At 43.5% G+C, this 22342-nt stretch overlaps 1 protein-coding gene across 4 annotated transcripts in view; it reads left to right on the forward strand.

Annotated features, from left to right (window-relative positions):
* Nucleotides 1-22342, forward strand: part of nbeab (neurobeachin b) — a gene marked incomplete at both ends in the record, with an annotated part of 283508 nt that overhangs the window by 167666 nt on the left and 93500 nt on the right. For all 4 annotated transcript variants that reach the window (XM_083636986.1, XM_083636987.1, XM_083636988.1 and 1 more), the window contains 4 exons: nt 1594-1658; nt 5436-5544; nt 8186-8352; nt 19094-19218. In XM_083636986.1, coding sequence (XP_083493112.1) covers nt 1594-1658; nt 5436-5544; nt 8186-8352; nt 19094-19218 — 466 coding nt within the window. The remainder of the gene's footprint in view (nt 1-1593; nt 1659-5435; nt 5545-8185; nt 8353-19093; nt 19219-22342) is intronic.

The raw sequence follows: 22342 nt of genomic DNA on the forward strand, positions 1-22342 counted from the left end.
GACCGTCTGTGTTGTACAGTAGGTAGAGAGATAACAGTGGAACTATGATCAAAACAGTGGACATGTCTTGTACATTCTCTAATTGTATTATCTTGTATTATCTTCTTGAATAAAATAATGCTGAAGTTGAACAATTCATCAATTTGATGGCGACCCCCTAGAAGCTCCTCATGGACCCCTGGTGGTCGGTGGACTCCATGTTGAGAAGCGGCGCTGTAGCAGAGAGTGGGGGTCACAGGGAACATTTGGAGAGCAGATGCTCAGCAGTGTGTCAGCACCATCTCGCTGACTTCACTCGTCGTAGGGTCAGATTGTGTACTCTTGCATGAACCAGTACTGTACGTGTCAGGCACGACAACTGTGTACAGAAACACATACGTAATGATGTCAGTGTCAATTATCCTGGTACACAACAACAACAACTGCTGCACGTACAGTGTATATTACATGCTGTTGTGCATGTATGAATACATTTAAATGTCCCTATGTACTGTTTCTGTTGAGAGTTGTTTTTTTCCAGACACCCGACCAAGGTACAGTAACACGGGGGCTCGAACCTGGAACCCTCATGTTGGTAGGCCGAGAACCTACCCGGACACCCCGACGTGTTGTTTCCATTTTTAAACGCAAAATAATGTTTGAAGGCTCCTTATATATGTGACTAGCCTTCAATCCACTTTATTCCCGAGAGTTGGCTTGCTGTGAGGACTGAACCCCCCCTTTCACTTTCTTCTCTTTTTCCCTCCTCTTTTGAAAACTGCGGCCGTCTCTGTTTCCCCTTCCATTTGCACCTCAGTGAGCGTACAGGAGAGCCGAGGTTCCCACAGTGAAAGGCGCGCTCTCAAACGGCTTTTTAATCATTTCCAGATCATGTTGTGAGAGAGAGCAAGTGCTGGCACTAGGGCCCAGGGCTCGGATGGCTTCCAGGCGCACACTGCAGGGCTCGAGTGACGAGGGCTGCTCACTAATCTGTCACTGTAAGGGACAGAGGAAATGGCTGCATTTAAGTGAGAGGATACAGTTTCATCCCACAATTACATCTCTCCTGTGTTTACAGATCTGTTCACAGAGGAAGAAAGGATGGTCGCACATGCAGTGCAGAATTTCTGCTTTTTTGTAGCCGCCACTTTTTTTTCTCTCTTTTTCTTTTTCGGAGCGGGTATTTGAACTACACGCTTTCTTTAACCTACTTGAGTTACAAGCTATCTAATGTGATCTAAATTGCAGTTGAGACGTGCAATTTGGATGGTAAAATGTGTTTATTTCCATGCATTTATAAAAGATCGCATTGCGTATTGGATCAAAAGGCTGCTTTAATAATCACTCTTGGGCCATTTTATTTCTGGCGTGTTTTGTTTTCAAAATATAGCAATTTGCAACGCTTTCAGAGAAAGTGTTTTTATTACTGTGTTATTCTTACTTTATTGCCTCCTCGTGATTTTTATTGAAAATTAGCTGCACTATTTTATAACCCACATCTATTATGGCTTATTAGGATATAATGAGGTGTCTTATATATTCACAGCTGTTTACAGCCTGAAAAACACAAAGCCAATGCTGTGATTAAGAAACCACAAAGCTCTTTCATTTCAGGAGTGGCAGAACTCCATACAGAAGAACGCTGGCCTGGCTTTCATTGAGCTCATCAACGAGGGACGGTAGGTATCATTCAGTGTAACATGCAAGGCTCACTCACACAGCCAAGCAGTATCCATTCAGTGTAACACGTCAGGGTCAGTCACACAGCCAAGCAGTATCATTCATCCTCTATTATCAGTAAATGTTTTAGTCATGTCTTTGCTTCCTGGCTACCCTTAGAAGGCTGTTTGGACCACTGACCTAAATAATATGGACAAACCCATCCGCTATTTTCTGGAATGCAGCAAAGTGTTGTGTGTTGCGACTCGCCATCTTGGGGTCCTTACGCAGCTCACGTGAGATGGGGTTTCCCAGAGCCGCAGCTCCGCCTGCTATTGGTCCGTGATTGGCAAGCTGCGCAATCACTGGACAGGCGACCTGTCAATCACCCCCTTTTATATCATCTATTTTACTCCAAATGGGCGAGTGATATATGAAATGACCCCCCTACAGTTGTTATGAAAAGGTGAAGTTAGCTATATAGACCAAAACCGTGTTTCGGTCCAGGCTGTAAAGATGCTTAATCACTGTTACAAAGTGTGGCATTTTAACATGGGGTGAATGGGTACGACGGGACTTCTGAGTCCTGCCTCAAGTGACCATTCAAGGAACTACAGTACAGCTTTCAGGATACTTCCGTGTGCTCATGGGAAAAACCTGGGAGCTTGCCCACTGGTTTGGACCAAGTGGCGGGGGCGTAGAAGAGCTGTACTGCCCTACAAATCCTAACCGCAGTAACTACGCTAACAATGAAACTGAGAAAAATGGCTTTAAAGTTTTTTGACTGTCCAGCCAAATGAGTTATAGGTTGAAAAGTGATAATGCGCTTATTATATATGTATACATTCAGTTTTGTTTATGGTTAAAAAACATGATCAACTTGACCTATGACCCCAAAAATACAGATACTGCACTCTGTCTGTGTATTACCTTAAACAGATATATTCATAGCTTTCAAGGGGCGTTACGTGCTGCCGGGAATGCCCACCTGGCGGTCAAAAAAAAAACTCGCAACTCGGGTGGCAGCGGAATGAACAAGTTTTTTTTTTGACCGTCAGGTGGGAGTTCCCGGCAGCACGTAACGCCCCTTGAAAGCTATGAATAGGTAGTACAAATCCAAAGCGCAGTAACTACAATGTAGTGTCCTTTTCCTGTCTTGTTTTTCATGAGAAAATCGTAATCTGTTTTGATTTCGATACCACATTATATCTGTATTTAATAGTTTTATTGTTTACATGTTTAAAATGTTTAAATAGATGAGTAACAGAATAATTCAGGGAATCCTGTTTGGATTATATAACTACAGAGGGATTCACAGTGAAAAGAACAAAGATTATGCCTTGGCGATTATTATGATGTGAGAGCACTGAAGCCTTCAGAGAGCAGGTAGAAAAGTTACTATAGGCTCATATTTCCTTACCTTTTTCTGGATATTTGCATTTCAAAGCAAGTTCCACTATTATTTCCCCCCAGTATTGTGCCATTATGAGTGATTGATACTGTTGGACTTTGTTATGGAAAGAGCGGGAAAATTGCAGTAACTACAAAATCCAACCAAAAACCAATGTGAACCGCAGTAACTACACCTCGGAGTGTAGTTACTGCGGTTTATCTCTGTTAAGTCCAGCTGAAGCTCTGGGAAACCAAATCAAACTGCAGTAAGTATAGTTATACTGCAGTTTTGGCTGGTTTTTGGTTGGATTTCGTAGTTACTGCAATTTTTATACTCTATTTTCTCAAATATAGAGCAAGACTGAACTTAGACAATTTGTCACATGATAAAACAGATGTATAAAAGATTAATTTCATTAATAACTCAATTTTGACCAAAATTGTAGTTACTGCGGTTTGGATTTGGAGAGTAGTGTAACTTGCCCCAGTTGAGTGCTCTTTATAGGGTAAAGGTAAATAAGATTGTAGTGACAGAATGAAGTAAGAATATTAGGGATTCACCTTAATATGAACATAACCGATAACGGAATTTAATATTGATGTTATGGCCAATAACCAATATTAATATTGCTGTTATTGTGCTCATCGGACCGATACGATACAATATATTGAAAAATGACTGACATCGGCCAATACGGATATGATTCCTGTTATATCATGCATCCCTAAATAATATCAACACTAGAGTGTAGTGTCTCTTCATGTCTGCCTTCCTTAGCTCTGCGTCTGCCTGCTAGTTCTGTTGATCCCACTCTCTCTCTCTCTCTTTCCCTCCTCATCTCTGGGTGTGGCCAGTCTCAAGGTTTTCTGTAGAGCAGATCAGGGGCAGCTCAGCCTCCTTGCCCATCTGCTGACCCATCTGGCCAGGCCCCTCCTATGCCCAGGCTCTGTCCTCAGCCCAGCCAGGCTCCTCTCCTCTCCTCTCCTCTGCGTCCCCCGCTGGCCCTGGAACAAAGAGCTGTAGTCAGTAGGGCCACACGGCGCTGTCCAGGGTGCTGCTGACAGATACATCATTTCCCGGTCTATCTCAACTCTCAGCACACCTGCTGTGCTTAACTAGACAGATCTAGAGGTAGTGAGAGTCCATTACCGCTGTCCGCCGTCTCCCTGACGGGGCCCCGGTGACCGGCTGAGACACGCGTTATATCTGCTGTATGCTGAACAACAGGGAAGCAGTCGCGTGCTCTTCTTCTGTTTCATGACACAGCGATTTGACGGGAAAGCCGCTTAGAACACTGAAAGTGCCCTAATCAGAGGCTGTTACAATTTACAACTTAGATTTTTGCTACTCCAGCATGATGCCGTGTGCTCGCCACCCGTCATCCATGAGAGCTGCCCTAGCGTTCTGTGTTGACATATAATAAGAAAGTCAATGCAACGTCATTTCCTGCCTGCTTACCAACACAGTTAAAAGAAAGTGCCTTGAAACCTTTGCCTTGGTGGCAACAGAGATCCCGGTGTCATAGAAAGTGTGTCGATCAGTGTTAGGAAACACACATAAAGTACATGTGCTTGGAGACACTCTACGTAACATGGAATATTTCTCCACACATTTTGAATCCCCTTGTAAATATTAGTCCTCTGTTTGGTTTCTCTTCTTTTCTTGCTTTCAAAACATATGCTTGGTGTTTCCAGCCACTCAGTCTGAACAGTGAAGGTCTTTCTATAAACGAGTGCTTGTCAACAGTTAAAAAGGCAATAGCAGCTGATGAATGCAGCCTCGGGATTATTGCCTCTCGTTGGGACAGGAGGGAAATTACAATCTGTATCAAGCAGCGGAGAGGAACAGAGGCTGCTTTAATTAAAACAAAGCTGGCCTAATGGTGTGTAAAATGGCATGTAATCTACACACAATGGCCAGGGTGTTTTCAATTATTAACGATATTGCAATTTAAATGTAAGTATGGGCTGAGGCCAGGGAGCCTCCAGAGTCGGCCATGTGAGAAGTTGTCCAGGGCGCGTCTTGTCAGCGGTACGTTCTGGTCAGTGAGAAGGAGAAGGGATGCACAGTCCATCAGCCATGTGCCAGACAGGCTTCAATGCTCTAATGACACTCCATTCCCTCCTTAATGCTACAGAGGGATCTGTCACTGACCTGCAGCCTCGCAACATAACCCAGACAAATGATGCTGTTTACATGTCCACTCTTTCAGCCAGCGCAATGCTGCACCATCCTGACAGACTACAGTATATTTGCCTGGCGCTGGCTGCATCCTTTGTAGTATCATCGTAATGGATTACAGCTAATAAATATTTGACATGGCCCTTATGAATAATATATCTTGTATATGAGACGTGCATACACATCCAGGCTGTTTAATGTAACTGTCTCTGCACTGTTAAAGGCTGCTGTGCCACGCCATGAAGGACCACATAGTTCGGGTTGCCAACGAGGCGGAGTTCATCCTCAACAGACAGCGGGCGGAAGACGTCCACAAACACGCTGAGTTTGAGGTACGGTTGGCCGATACGGATTGTCTCATCTGCATCTCCAAATGAATGACAGAAGTAGAAGTGGCCACAGAGTGAAAGAAAATCCACAATATTGTACAAAAAAGCATCCATTTCAAACATCAGCTTTGAATAGTACCATTGCAGAACACTGCTTCTCTGAACTACTGCAATACAGTCAGATTATACCATAGTCTGTGAAAATAGAATATCATGTCAATGTACTAATGAACCCCAGATAAATCCTATTAGCATAAAACAGTAATTATACTGCATATTACTCGGTAATCTTGTCCTTTATGTCCCCTTACAAGGATTACCTCCTCACCCTTATAATTCCTTATAAAGGAATTTATTAACTGGCTGCAAAGATTTTGCAGATTTTGGTCTGAGCTTTGGCCTACCAATTCAGGAGAAAACCTCCTGGGACACTATTTAGCCTAGTTTAGCCCACGCATATCAAACATTGAGGGGAAAGCTAACTACTGTTTAAAGCAATTCCTGAATATTATTTGCAGTAATGAGTAATGTATTTAGGTTTTATTTTACTGGAATTATTCCCCTTATAGAGAACACTAAGAGAACACAAACTAAGAGACTAACTTAGGTAAGAACTGTTTGCTGCTTTCCTTCAGAAGGCAGACCTTGTCTTTGTTGGTGTAAATCAAGCAAATACATACTGTTATTGAAACCACAACAGATATATATCAAAAAGATATCTAGACTGTAATAGATACAAATAAAAATAGTTTTCTTGGAGGATGTAAAACATAAAAACGCAAACATATTTGTGTGTAATCACCCCCAAGCGCACGCACACACAAGCACAGACACACACACTTCTGCCACCTCTGTTAGCAGCTTATACATGTGAGGAGTGATGAGTTTCTTATCTGGGGGAAGCAGCCATCCTCAAACAGCTGTGTGATATACAGTTCTTGAGGATCCTTGACCTGGAAGATAAACTGGAAGAGACGGCTAGATATGCAATGTCAGGAGAAGGGGGAAGTGTACCTGGCCCCATCCGTTCTGTCTGCCAATTCCAGACAGCCTACACTTTTCATCTAGGTCTGACGTTACTTTATTACCCGCTCGCCAAGATTGAAGATTCAGGACGCAGATAAGACATTTTTACAATTAAGTTGGTGTCAGGGCGCAGCTTCATATGCTTTAAAGTGATAAATAACGTTTGATATTTGTCAGAGCGTCACATGGTAACGTGAGATGACAAGCGGAGATTGAGTTATCTGCCATATGAGGAATATGTTGAAGTATAATATCTGACAGAATTCAAATTTAAGGCAGGAAATTCAATTAACTTCCAGCTTCTGTTAGCAAATTAGATTTTGAATATTAGCGAGAGATCCCCCGCAGGGCAGCATAATAAGACAATCTTGTTTTAGCAGCAAAGATAGTCAGATGTGCTCTTCTAGATTACTTGTAGCCACCTGGAACACATTGCATTGACTTCTGAAAATGATTTTAAAACCAATATCAAACCACAAATCTGTATTTATGCCATACTGTTTTTCATGATTTTTAATGAGTTTTCTTAACCCTTCTGACACTCACATATACCCAGACATTTAATCAAGCATTATTTATACCAGTGGTTCCTTTTTTGTCTTATGTATCCCTTGAGCTGTTTTGCCATGCGAATAGTACCTCCTCACTCATGCATGTTCTGCGCCGCAGAGAAAATACTGTGGCTGCTGGGGATCTGCAAACATACAAGTAAAGCCATACAAAATATATTTGTCACTGAACTGCCGGTATTTGGGGTTGGCCTCTTTTTTCCTTTGTCACCAGGCTCCCCTAAACCTGAATCCGGAGTGACAGCAACTGGATGTTTGAGCCGTTCATGTTTGCTAGCTAGGTGGATGGCGTGCAGTTTTTGACATGCATGAATGTGACTTCTTCATAGAGTAGTGACATTTTTATTTTAGCAATGGATTCATGAAATGACTTGCAACATTTCTTTTTTAAATTAATTGTAATCCCCAATCTTTCCATGTACCCCTTGCAAGCTGCTCAAGTACCCCTGGTTGGGAATTACTCATTTATACGACTGTAGACTGGTATATTTTAATTGGTCTATATTTCATGTATGTATCTTTACTGTGTCTTTCTCATGAGAAAATATGGCTTGATTGAAATTCTAGACCATTATACCAAGGGACAATAACATGTCCCCTGGTATAATGGTAGTGTAACTCTGTTAACCTTGACGGACCATATTCTTTGTGGATCTATTAGAGTATTTTCCTTTCTCCTCTAATAGCAGCGAGCACCGCTACCTAGCAGGGAGCCTCATCTGTCCACAGTTAGGGAATGGACTGCCTTCATGTGCTCACCATGATATACTGCACTCCTCCAAGGGAGCTGAAATATATCTCTCAGCTGTCCACTAATATCTTTATGCGCTCAAGTGTGTTGAATGAAGCCCTAACATTTTTCAATGTGACAAATGCCCCATTAGAGGATATATATTATTCTGGCTTTATGCAAGTAAAACAATCTCAGAATGCTATTAGTGCGATGTCAGACATGACCTTTAGCAGTGGATAGTGTACCTGAACCCATAAATACATATATATGATGTGGTGGTTCACACTTTTCTCTTTTCTTCAAAATGTCAATCCAGTCCAACTGTGCCCAATACGCTGCGGACAGAAAAGACGAGGAGAAGATGTGCGATCACCTGATCAGCGCGGCTAAGCACAGAGACCACGTGACGGCCAACCAGCTGAAACAGAAAATCGTCAACATCCTCACCAACAAGCACGGCGCCTGGGGGTCCCTGGCCCAGAGGTGAGCCCTGACTGTACACTGGGACACAGACATAGAGGGGAACATTCGGGCCAAAGATAGGCCATGTTAAGGCCTAGCTGGGGACTATAGCTGCACACTGCTGGGTCTAGCTTAGCTTAGAGGACAAAAGTTACCTGTTCACCGCATTCAGCAGTGATGGCATAGGACCACCAGTTAATGTCATTTTCCCAGGATTCAATAGGGTCAGCGGTCGGGTCAGCAAACGCAATTACAGTGTGGAGTGGCTTAATCCCCCAGGGACAGCTGATTGGCCGGTCGTCCGACAGGCCCGGGGTGGAAGGGGGTTGGGGTGTTTTGTGCAGTGTTGTCCAGGCACTCAATGACCCTCTCAGTAACACAGCACAGCACCTGGTGGTAGTTGGGAGACTTCCCCTTGGGTCCTGTTAAAATAACCGGCACGTCTCCCAGCACTGCCTCACACATACACACACAAAGCCTCCATCACAGCCACATGGTCCCACAAAGACGGAGGATTAGGATCAAGATTGTAATAGACAGACTCTGGTGTTAAAACATACTGTCCATACTCGGCTTATCTTACAGTACACACAGAGAACTTGATCGTTTGTTTTGGACGTTACAGTATACACACTCTTGTTATAATGGCAGATTTGGGAAGCTTGGGTTGCTGCTCGGAAGTGATGCTGTGACAGGCCCTTGTTCCCATACTCATAACTGATTTCTCAAAACGTCCAAACATTATCGGTTGACGCATGTCAGATGCAGAGTTGCAAAAGAGGAAGATGTCAAGCAAATATTCAGCCGAATCCGGTTTTAATTGCGCTGCGAGCTCCTTCCTGACGAAGGCCAGAAGCTTGAGAGAAGGCCTGCACAAACTGAGATGCCTACAGAAGCCAGGAGCTTGAGAGAAGGCCTGCACAAACTGAGATGCCTACAGAAACCGCCGTCGCTGATTTGCCAAGACACATTTTTGCCTCTTTGCTGAAACAGTAGCTTTGGTTTTATTATTACATTTTTGAAAATACAATGCAGATGTTCAACCGTGTTCACTAAAATTGAGTTTGTTTCACATCTTAAAACCATGTTTACCATTGTCAAGGAAAATATGAGCGCTGGCGTAATTACTTTTTATGGCTATGTTTTATGTCTTTGATTTGGAGCATAGTTAAAAATGTCCATCAAAAACAACAGATGTCATGAGTGGTTACATTTGGTTTCTTTCTTTGATGGATCGAGTTGATTGATCTGGAAGTAATTTATGCGCTGCTGCTCCTGTCTAGCTGCTACATGATATAAAATTCAGTCGTAGCATAATCACTCAATATAACTTGGTATGTATCATTGTTTTTAAGTCTCTAAAGAGATGGGAGGGCATGCAATGACATTATTTTGCTTAACTGCAGCACTACAATACTACATAGACTTTTAACTTATAAAAATGCTCTGTTTTTATAATTGTTTTAGTATTATAGATATTGTCAAATGTACAATGCTTTTTTGGCTCTGTCTGAGACTACTACTCGAGGAAAGATTTTCATAAAACTGACTGAGCCTCAGCAGTACTGTAGTACCCCAAGACAAAATGTATTGGATTGAATTCTGGGCTCTTGTTCAAATATTTATGGAAACCTTCTTAGAGGCATTTGCATTTGCATTGAAACAAAAGGTTATTGAGCGTGGGCGCATTGTAAATGATACCGCAAAACTTCCAACAAATTCAAATTTAATGGTAACCTGCTGGTGAAGAGAAATGATGCAATATGCTCACGAGCTTAAGGCAGTGTTGCAGTTCAGCGGCTTAGTCTTATTCAATGCTACATTAACTTTCCCATTTATGCTGCTCGTGTAAAATATAAGGCCCTGAAGCATTCTGAGGTGGCTGTCTGTTATTTCTGACTGACTGTTGCGGGGGGTGTGTGCACTGTGCATGCATGTGTGTGTGTGTGTGTGTGTGTGTGTGTGTGTGTGTGTGTGTGTGTGCGTGCGTGCGTGTGTGTGTGTGTGCGTCACTTCAGTTGTTAATGTTTGTTTTCACCCTCATGCACAGAAATTGCTTCCCTTTTGACTCCTAAGTCCTGCCTGGGGCCATGCCAGAGGATATTGATCATTGAAGTAGAATATATTATAAACAAAAGTCTTCGGCAGGCAGGAGACAGAAACTAGCATTTCCCCCCCTCCTTTTGCCAGTGTGTATTTGCTACAATACTTCTTCTAGCTCTATAGCCAGTAGCCACCTGGCCTGCAATTGGGTGTACATTAGATGTGGCTGTCCTGAATAACATCTGCAGATTATCAGCAGCTCCAATGCCCCCTCCCCATTGGGCTGTTCTTCTCTTTGTGGCAGTGTAACAGGGTAACAGTGTAACAGTGTAACAGTGTAATAGTGTAACAGTGTAACAGTGTAACAGTGTAATAGTGTAACAGTGTACACGATTGTGTTTCAGCAACATAAGACTAACGCTATAGCCAGCAAGGAAAGCAGTCGCTCGGCTTGTCATGTGACCTGAGTGAGGAATAAGCAGATCAGACCCCAATGGAGGCCTGCTAGATACTATAGCATGCTTGCTTGATGATGAATGTCCCCTCCATACAGAGTCAGCATAGGAAAATCAATAGTCCTCAAATTGAAACAGTATAGGGTTGTATTGATCCGCCGCGCTAAATCAAAACGAGGAGGCTTTGATACAGCTCTCCAAGACAGCTCCCTGCCCAGTAATGACACACTATCAATTTGAGCTTCACACTGATAAATCAAGTTGAAAATTGGATGTCAGACTTTTTTCCCGGCAGAGAGTGATTCTGCCTGCCCTCTGGTCCCCTCTGCTGTTGACCCCTGAACCCTGTCGGTGGATTATAAAGTTCAGGCTCGTCTAAAGTGAAAGGAGATGTCACGGCAAGGCCGATGATGAATTCATCCAAGAATAATGTCCACCACTTTTGAGACATAGGGCCACCGTATTGTAGCACGACTAGGAATTCTCTATTTTTCAGTGGGCATTTTTATTTCTCGTGAAGAGCAAAATAAACACCAACTGGTATCAAGTTTCAAACATTAATAAAAGTATTTAATCCATCAAATAATACAGGATATGTTATAATTACACTCTTCATATCCACGGTGACAGGTATGAATGCCACCGGTATTACTACTTGTTATTTTTATTTGACTGCATCTTGCCACTGTAATAGTAGTTACATAGTAACTAGATAGTATAGTACATAGTAAGTACATAGTAGTAATATAATGTAATTTTAATACTTTTGCATTCCAGGTACTCTTGTTTTCTATAAGGATACTTAAGACACAGGCAGTATAGCTGTATGTAGACACAAACACACACCCAACACTAACTAAACTAATGACACTCAGCTACTAATTGTTCTGACACGGCCAACCTAACAGAAACGTAGAATGGTCTGAAAGAGACTAACCTCCCTTTGCTCCCATGCGGGCGTCCATGTTCCCATCAGCATCATCAGTGACAGCTGACAGAGGAGCCCCCCCGCCCCGCCCCACAGCAGACCTTAACCCTACCTGACCGCTCTATTGATTGTCAACATTTCTTCTGTATAATTACTTTTTGGTGGCAGAGGAGAGAAAGGAAAATGGCGGCCCGTATCGATCCGAGGGGAAGGCAGTGGAACAGGCGTTTCCCTTGACTAACAGTGAGTCTCATCTCTCACGTGTGATGAATGGTAACAATCTGCCCCGTGGATAATAACTTTGTGATGGAATGGACCTTTTACTCACGGCCTGCCCAGAGTCTTTTGGTCTCGGCTGAAAGGGTTATCAATTCTAATAGAGGTCCACTAGAGCCCAGCGGGGGGTCTGAGCATCGCCCGGGATCCTCCTCAGAGGGGGTTAACAGACTCAGTGGGATGCTGCAGCTCTGATGACCCCTCTGGGGCAGAGAGGAAGGCCAAGCTCTGTGGGTGGAGCCTGGAGATGTAGCAGTGAGTAAATTATGAGCCTTTCTGACATCCAGAGCATGTAGCCTACTCTGTGTCGCACGTTTCTATTCCCCCCCCCTCACAAATAACATCCATGGGATCTGGGGAATGTATTTTGTTAGACTTAGTTGTGTCAAATATTAGTAAAAATATATATATTATTCAGATTTTGTACGACTAGAAATCACCATAGAATGATCGTGATGTGAAGTGCCTATTTTTGCTCTGAATTGTGTGCAGAATTTACCCTAGCTCTTCCCACCTGAGCCAGGGTTCTGCAGTGCATACCATTTTTACCATACACATTTGTTTGTGCTCACTAGAAGGTAATATAGAGCATGGCACCAAAACACTTACATCCAAGTTGCTTGTGATTTTATTCCACATGCTAACATCTAATGTAAACACGACAAAACATGCTTCTCCTTTGTTCTAGCAAGCTGATATTCTCTCCACTCGGCATTGTTCTTGACCTACACCAGGCTCTTTTCCCTCAGGGCACTCTTAACCTTGCACGGCGTGCTAATTATCTCTGGAAAGGGGCCCATTCACACAATCATCAATTTCAGCGGGTGAGGAAATTGAGCCGGGCATCGCCTGACTGTGCCCCATTTCTGATGAAAGATGGGGATCCACCACCAAGCTGGCAGGCCAGGGGAGTTCACCTCCGCTACAGTACGGCTGTGCATCCCTCATCTGATCGCCTACGTCTGTCTCCATTACAGCAGATGACCTGGAGTTCATCTGCTTGCTGCTGTGCCGTTTCCCTTTCGTCTGTGTCCAAGAGCCACTCCTCTCCTCTATCTCCTTATCCACAAAGGATATCACTTCTATGCGATAATTTGAAGCATTTGGGCCTCGGCTCAGTACCATCCACACGTAACGCACGCAACAGTGTCGAGTTCAGTGATGATAAGAAATGAGCGAATTAAACGGATGAAAGTGCTGCGTACTGTTCCCAGCGCCCTCGGGATAATCCGATCATCATGTTGACCGTAGATTCACTTAACACTTGGCATTCAGTAGACATGCGATCAGACTTGAGATGTGTTGTTATATAGAGGAAATTACAGAGTATATTTCTTTCTCAATTTATAGTTTACTTTGAAAGAAGGGGGCTGAGAAATGTTCATCACCATATGGTTGCCAGTCACCGCTTTTTGATGTCCGTTTTTGTTTTTTGTTTCTTTGTCTTTGTCTTTGTCTCGCTGCAGTGTGTTGAAGAATGTGGCATACGATGCTCACCAAAAACAATGCACTGGTTGACAGACCCTGTTTTCACATTTTCTTCCCCCAAATATGCTTCCTGCTGGCTGCCCGATGATTTCCATGATGGCTGGAAGCTGTAGAGATTTGTGTGTGTTGTTGCTATTTTAATGGGATCAAAGGGCAGAGTGATACAGGGATGGTGACTGGTACTTTTCTGCTGGGATGTGAGAATGTCTCTTAGGATGATGGTCTCACACTGGTGACAATGATATAATTCTGGGGGGTACTGACATGTCGGCTATCAATAAACGGTCTTTTTTTTGGGGGGGGGGGGTTTGTAATACGATCACAATTCTCAATAAATCGGTCAATAAATTCCTCGCAGATTTAGTTTAGAGTTTATAAGGACAACTGAGTACGAACGAAAAGACCATTTTGTCCTCACAGTTGCACTGAAAACTGGTGTGTGTTCAGTGTCCCAGTGAAGTGTGTGTGTGTGTGTGTGTGTGTGTGTGTGTGTGTGTGTGTGTGCTCGCGTGCGTGCATGCGTACTCACGTGTGTGTGTGCACACGCGCGCGCGCGCGCGCTTGTGTGTGCGTGCATGTGTGTGTGATAGAAACCAGTCGCTGCCCCTATGAATAGAATTGTCACTGATTACTGGTATTTATTATAATTAGCCCCCCATTCATGTCGCCAATGGAAGCTTTTAAAAGGAATATAATGGTGTTTTATTGAATCACCATGTCCCTTTCCTTCCTCTTGACTGCCGCACACAAATCCCCTCTGTGCGAATAGAAAAGGCTGTAGTTCAACATCTTTGTCCTGGTTTAGCAGAGAGGATCTCCAGCCTGCTGTGACCTAACCCTGCGCATGTTTCAGTTGGCCATTCTGTATTCAATGACTTGGGAAACATGAGGTTAACCACTGCCTTTGACAACAGATCAGTGTAATGGTTTATTTTATTTTGTTTGGCGATATCCTTGCTGGGGTATTGCACACAACCGCCAGATCATAATAACAGAGGCTGCAGCAGTCCAAAGTAGCATGACCTGTACAATGTAGTTATTTTTTGTTTTTCTGATCATTTTGCTGTCTTGAGTGTTAGACAGTTGGTGTTATTTTTGCTGGTTGTTTGACAGACAGCTATGGCCTTAAACAAGCACTTTTGATCTGATACCGCTGGCTCAGAGTTCGCCTCTTCCTAGACCATCTACAGCGGCAGGAATCTTTAGTTGCTGCTCCCAGCCGAAGACCTTTCAGCTGCCAGCTGGCTGCCATACCAAAGTCCTGAACTTAAGTGACATTGCTTTAGTCAAACTAATGATATCTATACTGTTTATGAAGAGGTTGAATTGGTTTAAGTTATGTTATATTATGTTAAGTTAAGTTTAAGTACATTAAGTTAAGTTTCTGTTTTATCTTTGTTTAATCTGCCAAGGATCTTGGCTGGCAGTCGGCTGGCAGCCGAATGGCCCAGATGCCAATTGTAGATTGCTAGAACTTGTCTGAGAAAATGAGGAAACAAAGTCGTGTCTTTGCCGTCTTGGTATTGCATTAGCACACTGAGAATATATCCTCTATTAATTCAGTGTGAGCCCTTCTCAGCTGTCTAAAGTGTCTCTCTTCTCCAGATAGATGTTCCAGTTTGCTATTAAATTATCAATCCCTTTATTTTTCTTCTCCTCGCCATCTTATTTTGAATTATGCCTGTCAGGTTTTTTAACGCCTCTCACAAACACAACACACTCCCTGTAGACAGGGGGGGCTGTTAGATCTGGCACCTCAAAAACCCCCAGACTCCCTCACTCAGGAGAGATGTGCTTTAAATACCTATTTGAAAGAGGAGCGGCGAGACGATAGTCTTCTTACACATTTATCCTACTGCACTTAGCAAGTCTGGAAGGATCCATAAATAATGGTGCTTGTGTTTCCTCTCGGTTATCAGTGGTGGAAAATGAGCTTTTAAAATGCAGTTTGAAATCCATTTGGGTGATTGATGGCTGACGGCGCTAATACATTTAGCCACTTTCTAGGAGGCCGGCTGGCAGCCATTCTTTATGCTTGTCATGAAGCCAGACACGTTTGACGTGGACAATAAGGGAGTCAAGAGCTTCATAAAGGATGCCATTGGATGCACAATTTGTTGTTGTTACAGAGACAATGGCAAAAAGTAGCTTCAATTAAAGATCTCAACACAGAAGCAGTGTGATATTACCTACTCGAATTTAATCTCTCGGTCTGCTATCATCTACAATAATGTATGGAGCATATTGCGCATTTCTGCAGATCTGGGGAGAGCCGTAGACTAGCACCATGCTTCCTCCGACACATGTGCAGTTGCCAGCCGCTTCTTTCCACCTGACAGAGCGCAGAGTTTCACCGGCAGGACGTAGGACGTGGGAGGATCACGCTATTCCCACCAGTTCCCTTCCGCCCCAAACAGGCCCCCCGACCGACCAGTGGAGGCGCTAATCCAGCGACCAGGACACAATCCGGCTTCCCACGCCCGACCAAGCCGGAGGTAACATGGGGGCGCGGTAGGCAGGGAATCTACTGCTACACTACCCGGACGCCCACACATGTGCATAATGTGACAGGGACTGGTGTTTTGGGTTAACAAGTAGTACAAGGTCATTTTTCAGTGTTTTTTAATAGATTATGAAAGTGCACATTGTAATATTTCAAATGATGCGTCATACATTGAAATCTGAAAATACAGTAGTTGAAGAAGATAGGCTTATTTGAATGTTTGTACTCCTAAAAGCAACATTCAGAGAAAATCGCCCTGAAAGTTGGAACAAGCTTGGTTTCCCCTGAACAAGCTTAGTCTGCTAACAAATTAGTAGTAGTAAACTACTGTTGCTTGTTATATTGATTGCATTCTTCAACATCTAAACCTGTGTAAATACAACCTTTTATCTTGATTTGTGCGATTTCACGGGTCCCTACTCTTTCACCAGATTGTCACATATGAGCACAAAGCCCAATTTTACTAGATGCTTTTGAGTAGACACATGGGTCAGAAGCAGTGGAAACATCTGGCTTATTCCTTATCATTCACCCTGCATTTGGGACATGCTGCTTGGTGGCTGGGTGCCACTCGAGAAGTGTCTTTATACTGCAGGGGTGTGTGTGTGTGTGTGTGTGTGTGTGTGTGTGTGTGTGTGTGTGTGAGCTCAGTAGTCTCCAGCTGTGGATCTCCCTTGGGTGTTGATTCCTCCTGAGCTCTTGTGGACCACCCTGAGAGAGAGAGAGTGAGAGCACGGCACTTTGGCACAGTCCAAATCCGGTGGAGCACTGACCACATGGTCTAGAATATCACAGGTCCCAGTCAAACACCACAACACCACATCCAAACTGAAAACACGTGCAAAATAGGGAACAAGGGGGAGAGAAATCAAAATGTTAACGTCCAACACATCTTGGTTAATCAATCATCGTAACTCGGGGTATGGCTTTTTTGTTGCGCAGCATTTGATACCTATTAAAGTGAAATAAAAAATATTGTTGGCTTCTACTGAAGTTGTTGTACACAAATGATGATCCTTAAGCTGACCAAATGGAATGCATCAAATGCATATAATACTGTTAAGAGGAAATCTTCAAAGTAGCGGATTTATCCCCCTACTGGCATCTGCTGTCTATTTGTACTGAGAATTAGGGGGGCATAATCTGCAGGGGTAATCACCCAGTTGCCTACAGTGGATTTACATTTTTCGCACTGTGTAATCTAGCGTTTACAATAGCATTTACGTGGGTTTCTCCTCTCCACCCACTGACATCTCTCTTTTCCTCCGCTAAGCTCGGAGGGAGATTGACAGGGGACAAGCTCAAGGCGTTCGGTGTTGCTTTGCATACAGCAGCTCAGGATACTTTGCGCATAACGCTTGCACACACACATACACACAAACGCACATGCACACTGTTTTGATTGATATTTAACTGAAACTGAGCTCTTGTTGCTGTCAAAGCCTGGCTAAGTCTCCTGAGCCTCTTGATTTCTGACATTTGTAGATATTATATTCATCGGACAAGGAGGCTGTATTTTGCGATGTGATTCCTCTGTAACACTTTAATCTGTTTAGACTGCTTCAATATTGTGCCAGCCAAAGAGGCAGAAACCGTACAATGAAATGTGCAGCTGCCTGCCAAGTAGGCCTACTTACTGTATCCTGTACACACGGGGAGAAAGCTCTACTTGTATTTGGATACACTGTACTACTGTAGATCCAAGGCATTGTTGCAGCATGGTGCGGCTGACTGTTTCTACTTTTAACTTGTGTTTAAAAAAAAATGTGGAGGTAAAGACGGCAAGAGCACAAAAACCTCTGTTAGTCAGGAAATACTAAATGTACTTTATTTTTCTGGGGGAAACATAAAGAATAGTAGTAAAACTGCTATCCGCATTGGTTTAACTGTTTTCATTATAAAACCAGAGGTATTGGAGAGTTCTGCTCCCATTCACAGATAGCTGATGAAGTTGGGGCGGCGGGGGAAAAGAATGAAACAGAGCGACTTTGTATTTCCTCACATTGGGCTGAGAGTGAAAATGACCCACACGCCAGAGTGATGTGATCACCTCCTACCATACTGTCATCTGTGCACCAATTACTTTAATCATCACTCTCCTCTTATGTATTCCTCAGCCCAAAGCAGAGTCAATTAGCAGCCATAACCCCCCCCCCCCCCCCCCCCCCACCTCTCCACCTCCCGTGCTGCATTTCCCTCTGAAGGCAGCACGGATGCTTTGAAATATCTCCAGCTAGGGCGCACACCCTGAAGGCAGCACGGAGGCTTTGAAATATCTCCAGCAGGGGCACACTCTGAAATGAGCAGCACTTAGTAACCTGATGCTAGTCCTGCCGCTTAATGGTTTGCATTAGCTGCAAGCAATAAAATTATCCCAGGTCCTCACTAATGTTGGAATAATCATTTACAAAGATGGTTACCACATGCTGGAACTGTTTTCTTCTTTTTCTCCCTTTTTTATGACCCTAATTCGCTGTTATTAATAATGAATAAAAATGCAATTTTCTGTTGGGTTGCTCCAGGGCCTTGGGAATCATTTCAATGAATATTTCAGCACATTATTTTAATCATGGCTCCACATATGCAGGGGGGGGGGGTGTTTTATAGGCTCATGCCTCAACCGCCCCAAGACCCCAGATCATTAAACCCCACGCTGTCTGCGTTGAGGTTCCTACCTTTGATTTACAAGACTTGTTAAAAAACATTGTAAAAAAGGAGGCAAGCTGTGCCATTTATACTTGTAATTTGATGCTGTATTTGTTAATGGGAGTGCGTGTGATTTATGTGTGCAGCGGCTGCTGCTGCTCCCTGCTGCTCTGACGCTATAGGCCTTAGTGGTGCGCGCATTACCGGGCCTGCTGCTCTGACGCTATAGGCCTTAGCTTGGCGAGCATTACCGGGCCTCTGCAGAACATGCCACTAGTCTGCCTAATAAATCTGCTATTTGTGGCCGGATTTTTCTCCTCAAGATGCTGTCCCATGATAAGGCAGGAGCTGCTGTAATCGGACCATCACTAAGGGTTGTGTGCTCCGTCTAACCCTCCTGTCTTCCTGTGTCTCTCCTCGCAGTCAGCTGCACGACTTCTGGCGTCTCGACTACTGGGAGGACGACCTGCGCAGGAGGCGGAGATTTGTAAGGAACGCCTTTGGCTCCACCCATTTGGACATCGCATGCAAGTCATTGCAAGACTATGGTGAGTCTGCCCTTTCATACTGGAATCATTTTTATATATTCGATGATGCCATGTCTCTATATGGCTCTTGAGTAAAGCATTTTAGATTTGTACTAAAGCCAGTGCAGGCCTAATGCTTAGCTGAGAGAGGTTCACTGTTGGCCTGATATCAGACTGAATTGTCAACTCCGTGGAGAGTGGGCGGACTCGAAGGTCTGGACCCAGGCAAGTTCATTGTCATTTTTATAGGTAACATATTTATGGACCCTGCCAATTGAACATGACACTTCCATTTTATTGCACTTTTTTCTTCCCACCCCCACACATAGTTAATAGCAAATTGGATCTCCCCTTTTATTGTTTTGTGCTCTTTGTCTGAAACTTTTGTGATTGACCCAGACGATCTTGTAGTGCTGCCCACCACCTTGTGTCAATTTGGCCTTATGTCACGCTACGCCACGGCCTTATGTCACGCTACGCCACGGCCTTATGTCACGCAACGCCGCCTTTTAAAAGGAAGCCGCTCGATACTATGAAACACCCTCAGCCCTTCTGTTCTCTCCTGCACATCATTGAATAGCAGAGCAAATGTATTAAAGGGAACAGGGGCAAAATGATTGATTCTGAATTCCTACCTTTTCTCATCCTAATAAAGAAGCACTTTATTTACTGTATAGAAAACAAAAAACAAGCAGTGCATTACATTCAGTTGAGTAGTCAGATGTGTATTTGGTGATGGTCGATATCAAATTTGCACCATATATATACTAACTTGTGTGTGTAGGGCTGGTATACTCGATACCTTTAAGGTCAACCAAATACCCTAGTACAATGTAGTATCGAAGTCAAACAATACCTGCGTTCAATCCTTTTTGTATCAGATCTAGAAAGAAATTACTATTTGTGTGGTTTTGCTCACAGCCAATCACAGCAAGCGTTCTTCAATTGAATGCAATGTGTGATTGGCCCACTACCGCAGCAGCAGTGGCAGGTGGCAGTTCAGCATGCTGAGATGCCACCAAAACATTCACAAGTATGGCTATACTACACATAACACAAAAAGGTATTGAATGAAGTACCCTATTGGTATCAGTATTAAGGGTACTGGTATTGATACTGGTATCGTAATTAAACAATACTGTGATAGTTTCTATTACAATACCCAGCCCTGTTGCCCTAGTTATGCATGTTTGTGTAGACTTTCAGCAACACGGTCACAATGGTCACACTGTGCGATTACCTCATTTGTGTCCCAGTGTTGGAGCGAGTGAGGCTGACCGTTGGCTGGGTCAGGATGTCATCTGGCTGCCTTCAGCCTCTAGCTGTGCCATGGCTGCTGTGTGGAGATCATGGCAGGCGTGGAGATAAACACATGCCAGCTGCTGTCTTGGCTGCAGGTGGTCCATATATGAGACACACATGCAATAATTGCACCGTCTGCTTCAGACTTTCTGGTGGTTCCGTTATTTTTTTACCATAAGCAAATTTGGGGGGGTTCTTTGTGAGGTGTGGGATAATTCTGTTGGGAGGATTGGGGGAAACAAATAGCACTTACTGTAGGTTGCTTATCAATATTAAAGGGGCATTATATAATTTTTGACTTTTATCGACCTCTGTTGGTGACCGAGGAATTGCAACAACATTAACCGGTCTTTGGCACAGCCTAGGTTGGCCTGTAGCTGACAAAAATAATACAAATATTATTTTGACAATCCAACAAGTAATCTAGTTAATTAGAGCAGAGGTCCAACAGAAACATCTATAGTGAAAAGGGAATATTTCATGGTGCACAATTATACGGCTTATTTTCTTTGTTGGCTTGAGACACTCACTACATCACAGACTACACTCACTACATCACTCTGTTTGAAACCACCAAACAAACCACTTTTGAAATGAACCACCAAACGAACCACTTTTGAAATGTTTGACTTTTCTTTGGTTCGAACTTACCCAGAAATCATGTGCACACAGCCGCCTCATGTTTACCAACTCTGGTGTGATCGATTATAGACCAATGGATATCAAAGAGACAAAAGAGGCAAACATCTAATAATTAACATTGCAATTTAGTCTCACTATACAGGACAAAATGGAATTATCCCCCCAAGCACCACAGCTGCATAAAATTACTGAGGAAACATTGATTTCTACATTAAAGTCTTGCCTAGTGCAGCTTCAGCGACAGCTGTTAGGAATGTCTTCAGGTGGGTTCTCAAACACAACTGCATGATATGTGATTCAGTCCATCAAATCACTAGAAAACCCTTTTGCATTATCAATTTTATCTTCATTGATTGGCCATTGGTGTCTCAGCGTAGCTGATTGAAGACGTCCTTGTGGTGATTGTAATGAGAGGAATAATGTATATACGCTTGTCAAGTGAAAGTGATCGCCCGTGGTCAGATGGTCTTCCTACTCTCCCAGAGAGGCGAGCTGCACCTTCAGGCGTATTCCAGCAGGCTTTGATGTGTTTCTTTACGAGTCTAAATGAGAGGGATCTTTTTTGTTCTTTTCAGAGCTTCGGTAGATTTCGGTGCCAGTGACAGTTAGCAGTGTGTTTGGAATGTACCTTGACAGTTTGTGTTTTTTTTTTATGGTTGTTCACTTGTACTGTAATTAGGATGAAGTATGGTATTCAAGATAACACCTGTCATTAGCAGATAACCCTGGTGCAGAGGGTAAGAGGTGGGATATCTATTAGTCGCAACATCCAAACCTTTTTTCTGAGATTTGACAGAGGAGCTCTATTGAACTTATTACTGTGAGCAGCTTGCCGGCTGCATAGGCAATGATGGCATCAGAGTCAAAAAACAAAAAGGCCTGTTTGAGTTGGCCCTCGCGGGTCATTATTACAGCTTTAAAGTCTGGGGACTATTGGTGGAACGGTGGGTCGTCCAAATTGAATACGCAGTTCCTGGTTTGACAGCAGGATATGACAATATATGCTCAGCATGTTGAGTTTGAAGAGGGCAGACATGCACTGTTGTGCTCAGAGTAAACGTCAGTCTCATGAGCTCACTGAGGGGAAATGAAAGCAAGCATGAAAGAACCAAATCATTTCTTTTTCACAAAGAACATTTCAGTGAGTGAGCGGCCGACACACTTTCTGACAGCGTCGTGAGACTTTGGCTTCCTTGTTTTC

The sequence above is a fragment of the Poromitra crassiceps genome (assembly GCF_964638095.1).
Source record: "Poromitra crassiceps genome assembly, chromosome: 5".
Taxonomy (NCBI): domain Eukaryota; kingdom Metazoa; phylum Chordata; class Actinopteri; order Beryciformes; family Melamphaidae; genus Poromitra; species Poromitra crassiceps.